We start from the raw sequence: 6,000 nt of genomic DNA, 5'->3' as shown, positions 1-6,000 counted from the left end.
TGTTGGACTGAGGGGTGAAATATACTTTGTCAGGACAGGAAGGGATGACAGGGAAGAAGCCCTTTTGTTACAGCTGATCCGTCAGTCCGCCTTTGTTGACTGCCAGGTTACAAACTGGTAATAACATATAATGTATTTAGTGGTTAGCTCAATGACCTTTAGAGGATGTAGAATAAGAATAGTTGCACTGATTCAAAATAGTTGGGAAGATGATTTTTTCATTCTTAGGCTTTTTGTTTTGTTCTTGAGTTTTGCAGTATCCATGCCAGGCATCCAACAGTATGTTTACAGTAATAACAAGCAGTAAGGACTGGACTGATAACCTGAAATATGACATTTTTCTACAATAACTTCCAGTAAAATCACTGGTTTTAGTTAAAGAATCTGGTCACTGTTTCAGCTCAGGCAAGATAAGACCCTGAATAATAAGATATATGTATAAAACTGGACAAAATATATATGTGTGTGTATGTATCCTTTTTAAAAAAAGTCAGCATGTTTTAAAGACTGTTGAAATGTCATAAACTGTGGCACGTCTATGAATACACGTCTTCTTATTGTTTGTGTTTAGAACATATGCCATCAGAAGGATAAGAGATGCCTTCAGAGAAAACAAGAATATAAAGGATTCTGAAAAAATAGAAGAACTAGTGAATAAAGCCAAAGCAAACCTAGAGATTATTCATCGGCAGGTATGTTTATTTCTCTCGTTATATCTAAGAGTTGTACGCTCCTCAGTTAACTGTCTTATGCCACTACAGATAGAAAAAATAGATCCTTGCTCAAAACATCTCTGGGTGAACAATAGTTTCTGTATGTCTCAGTTTGAGAGGGTGGGAAATAACGGTTTATCCATGATGGCTGTAATAGGGGACTTAGGGATGTTTGTTCCATTAAATGGAACAGGCCTTCTGTCAAAAGTTTATATGCTCTTCCAGTATCTTTTCTGCTGTTTGTTTTACTGTCTCTTCACTCTGCTTCTCTGTTCTGCCCTGATTTTCCTTTGCCTCTCTTTCCTCTAGCTCACGTGTATTAGATTCCTTTCCTCATGCTTTCATCCTTCCACCACAGGTTTAGACAGTCACTCCAAATAGTCTTGCCTTCTGTGTTTGTTTTTCCCCGACCTCCAGATACAATGTTAGAACAGTAGCAGAACAGGCAAATCCTAAAGTGAATTAAGTAAATGCTGGCTAAATGCTAGCACAGTGATAGATTTTTCTTTGGAAAAAGTTGAGTCTCTGACCTTGTCTGAGTAGTATTTTAGCATCTCTGTTCCTTCCACTGGGTACCATATTATTTAGACATGAATTATACTTCCTTGTACTTTAGATACTTTATTACTTCTCATACATACCCACTGTCTATCCACAGTGACCACTGGAAATTGGAAGAAAGCAAGCTTCTATGCCTGAACTCTCTAAGGGCACATTCAATGCTTAAGCTGTCTTTCCTTCCAAAATCTGCACGTACTGACACCAGTCAGAACTCAGTAGTACTTTTATTAAATATCGAATGAATATGTGCGCCTGTTCCTCCATGGTCTGTTTTAACATGAATCTTTTAACAACCAGCAGGTCAGTTGACTGGATTCTTATTTCAGTAGGAAGCTGAGCCCTTTGATCTGACAGTTAAGTGTGAATATTTTGGTGCAAGTTAAATTACTTCTTTGGAATTTCTTCTCCCAGGAACAGGTGTTGTTTTGTGCTACCATAGCTTTGCTATCTTTTTTTAACCCAAACACTGCTATTCTAGTATTTTAAACATGTTTCTCAAAGAAGCAATTCAGAGTGGATTGATTCAATGCAATTATTTAAATGTTGGAGTGTTTTTTTCTCATGTCTGTAGGTGATGAGTAGCATTTTCAGCTCTTCTTTTTGAGGTTTCATCTTGGAGAGCCTTGATACCCGATATTCCCCACGGAATTATTAGAGGCTGGAAAAGACAATCAAGGAGAGGGTGTCACAGTGGAAGAGTCAGAGATCACTCAGACAGAACTGAGCTAGTAGTTAGTTTATTGAGTTCTAATCAGTAAATTTAGGTACGTAAAATATTTAATAAGTACAGATGGACTGGAGGTCATTACTTTATTACACTTAAAGTTATATGTGATACAAAGAGTATCACTTAAGCTTACTATATGTATCTTAAATGTTACATGCATGCAAACGATGTCACTTATCAACCCATCGATGTCCAGTGTCAAGTAAAGGATCTCTTAACGTTGAGGGGTAACCCTGAGAGGCGTCCCCCTACTCAAAGGGAGATCCACCGCTGTGCATCCAGCTGCCATGGAGGGAGAGCTCAATGGACCCTCACGGCAGCAGATATTTATAGTGTAAAGTGGTTGATTTGTAGTCAGATTTTCTGCTGTGTTAATGCAGTTTCGGCCACTCATGAGCCCACACTCCAGCCAAACTGGTTTTTGGGGGGGTTTAGTGCTGAGTTCTCACTGATAGCCTCACACAATAGGATTAACTTCAGTTTTGTCAACTTGCTGAGCATCTGGCTGGACTGAAGTTCAGTTAGTTCAAACAGAAGGAGTGCATCTGTCACAGAGGGTGGCAAAAGACATGGGATCTCCCATAGTAAAACACTACAGAAAAACTCTAATAGATTGTGGCTGTGATAAATTCCTATCAGCATGTCAGAAAATGCTCTCTGATGGTTGTAAGTAAGAATGTAAACGTTATATGCTTGATAAATCAGGAAAACATTAGTGAGGCTACCACAGTAACTGTTTTGCCATGAAACTTTCTTGACTCAAGAAGTCATTGAGAGCCACATTTTGCTGTACTATGTAATACATAAATCTTGCTTTAAAATGTTTTATATGTGGGCGTGACTTTTTCAGCTGGGAAGATGCTCAGAGCAAAAAGGACATACAGGGTTCTAGTTCCCTGGAATACCACTGCTTGAATTTTCAGAGTATGAAAATCTCTCCACTTATGCTTTAGTTTTGCAAACACAGAAAACTAGTGTTTAATACAAATATCTTAAATATGTTATAATCAAACTGTTGTCAAGCAAACAACATTAAGTACCTATCTTTCTGTTATGTGTTTGTTACTTGGAGGGTATCTTTTTCACTGGGATGTATCAGATGAATCCTGAATGGCCTCAGTTATTGCTAAATCTGCAGGGGTTTTGTTTGTTTGTTTGCTGTTTCAAATCTCAGCTATTTAAGGGGTTTCTTAAGCTAAAGCTAAATTCGTTTTAAATTGGATCACATTTTGATATCATTCCATGTTAGAATTTCAGGAAAAATATAATTGAAAAGTAAGGAAAGTTAAGAGTTTGACACAAATTCCCATTTTTAACACTGCTAAAACAGTGAAACTTACATTGAAGTATCTCTTATATGTCACACTTCTAGAAATTTTTCAGGCAAAGTATGATCACACTGCATTCAGTTTTGGAAGAGTATATGTGTTTATCTTACATGTCGGTGGGAGTAACAGATAGTAACACACATAGTAACATAATAGGCAGTGGAACTTTTTAACAGGAAATAATGTGATAACAGAAAATTAGTTTATCAAGATAATTTTTTGACACACGAGTCCCTGTAGGACTTGATGTTTGAGTAATAAGGCTTTTTATTTTTTTCTGAGTCTTCCTCCCCCCCCCCAAAAAAACCCAACTTTTTCTAAAAAATTGAGAACTGTTGTTCTTAGCAAAATTTCTGCTATGCTTCACTGTCATCTCACTTTCAGCTGTAAAGCAAGAGATAAATATTGGAAAAATAGCAGCACTGTCTTACTTCATCAGGACTATTAAAAACCTTAGCAGCTAAATTCATATTAATATTTACTTGCTGTCAAATTCAATCGTGCTCTGTGGAAAAAATTTTATTCTTGCTCCCTTGTTTAATTGAAGATCTAAGTAATGAAGTCATCTGACATTATTAAGACTTTATATTTAAAACTAACCAAGCATAATATAAAGTGTTTTTATTTTTAAATGCAGAAGCACTGAAGCAAACATGAGATCTAGTGTACATTTTTTTGCTAAGTTTGGGGTTTATTATGATGTAGCACATCTTGGTATTGCTGACTTTTTCATAGTGTGTCGATAGAAATTAAATAATATCCCACTTTGCTGACAATTTGTTGTTGCTCTAAAATCAAATTTATATTCACTTTACATTCTAATTTATGGTTTAGTCATCAAAGTGGCCATTGAAGTGTAAGGTTCATAAATAACTATTTGAATCAGCCTAGTGGGAAATGTGAAATAGTGACAGATTACTGTCATTTTGTTCATGTCAGTCACTGTACAATTTGCTTGAATGTTACAAAAGTAGCTTTATAAAGCTGAAAAGCATGGAGGAACATTAATCTCTGCCTTAGTCCTCCTCTGCTTGTTACTGGTTTCGATTTAAAAATAGTCTGGCTAAAGGGAGGAACAACTCTGATTCTTTTCTCAACACTGTGAAGATTTTTTTTTGTGTGCTTTTACTGTGTAAACAGCATAATTTGTGGTGTCTTCCCTGTAAAGGAGGGCATTGTGAGAAATGCATTGTCATAAGTAAGGTTGAAATAGAAAGTTTTAAAAAGTTTTGAGGCTAGATCTGGAGGTCCTTTGAGGATTATCGTAACAGCCATTCCCCAGCTATTCTAATATGACTTCATTTGCAAGTTTCCATCACTATTGGAATATGTTCGCAGTACGAGAATTTGCCCTAAAATGTTAGTGCTGTTGCTGAGATTGAAGATTTATAGAAGCCACTTTGAAGATAGGATAATACTGAGTGTTTTGAAGCATTCGCTAGTTTTCTTTGTGGCATACTGTCTCACAAGTTTTGAACTGAAAACATAAAACTGAAATTCAAAGGCTATATTAGACCTGTGTGCTCTGATTAAATTCCTGTTTTAATTTACAGGACATCCATTCTTATATATTCCCCCACAGTACTTTTCCCTCAGTTTTAGGTTGTAGCTGAAAACTACCAATCATCTTGTTGTCCAGCTAAGAAGGATTGTTTTGGTTTTCCTGGCAGTTCTGAAGGCTTTAGTATCAATTGTACTGGTTTTGACATCATACAACTACAGTACTCTTCAGTAAAACAGTTTTGATATTTCACAGTCTTTTTTGTCCCTTTAAATAATCCAAACTAATGATAATCATGGTTTGCACAAACTCTTAGAAGGGAGACAAGATGCACCGTGAGCAGTTAGACAGTCAGGACATATGGATCTGCTTCCTTTACAGCTGGCTGGTCATCATCATTTTCTAAGGGAACAGATTAACTTTTCTTTTTCTTTTGAGTTTGAGTTGTTCTTCCTCAGACTTGGCCTCTTTTACTGTTCCTTTCAGGTGCATAAAGAATGAAGGAACTTGGGTTTGAATTTTGAGAACTCTAGTAAAAAGGTTCCACTAATAACGATAAATATGGAGTACTTGCAGCATTTTTCATGTTTGGAGGATGTTTTAAGTACATTCTAGTCCTTGCAATATTCATTGGTTATAGTAACTTTAGCTCCATTTCTTTTAATTGAGTGCTTCATGACTGTGCCTTGATAAAAGTTCGTATCATACTTAGTGTGAGGTTTCAGTCTCGTAGCCTTGTGTTTCTCCATATTTGCCATTTCTAGTAAAAATGATTAGTATGGTCTTGTTTTGAAATTTGTGTAGAAGAAGAACAGTTGAACAGTTCTTCTGGATTTTTTTTTCTTTTTTGCAGCAAGCCAAGTTGCCAGTGCAGCTGTTTGTAGCCAGGCGTTCATTAGCAGTATCTCATCAGCAGTATCTCATCTCAACAGTATCATGGATTCAAGTAACAGTTGAATGGAAGTGGAAATGATACTGAATGAATGTACTGATACAGCATTCATATTATTATGAACGGGTAATAACATAGCTACAGCATAAGGAAGCGTATTTCTGTTAATCCAAATAGTATAAATATTAAAGCATGTTTAATAAATATTAGCAAGACAAGCAAATTTCAATTACAGTTACTCTAAAAAACAAAAGGTAGAAGTACCTTAGTTTACTGCA

The 6,000-nt window shown here is 36.1% G+C and overlaps 1 protein-coding gene across 1 annotated transcript in view; it reads left to right on the top strand.

The window, feature by feature from the left end:
* Nucleotides 1-262: 262 nt before the first annotated feature.
* The window catches only part of LYRM4 (LYR motif containing 4), a 69,493-nt gene continuing 63,755 nt past the window's right edge, over nt 263-6,000 (top strand). The window contains exons 1-2 of the mRNA XM_009885423.1: nt 263-279; nt 572-692. Coding sequence (XP_009883725.1) covers nt 263-279; nt 572-692 — 138 coding nt within the window. The remainder of the gene's footprint in view (nt 280-571; nt 693-6,000) is intronic.

Source organism: Charadrius vociferus, unplaced genomic scaffold (assembly GCF_000708025.1).
Source record: "Charadrius vociferus isolate BGI_N301 unplaced genomic scaffold, ASM70802v2 scaffold375, whole genome shotgun sequence".
In the NCBI taxonomy this organism is placed as follows: Eukaryota; Metazoa; Chordata; class Aves; order Charadriiformes; family Charadriidae; genus Charadrius; species Charadrius vociferus.
The sequence above is the reverse complement of the archived record's forward strand: the minus strand, read 5'-3'. Positions and strand labels throughout refer to the sequence as shown.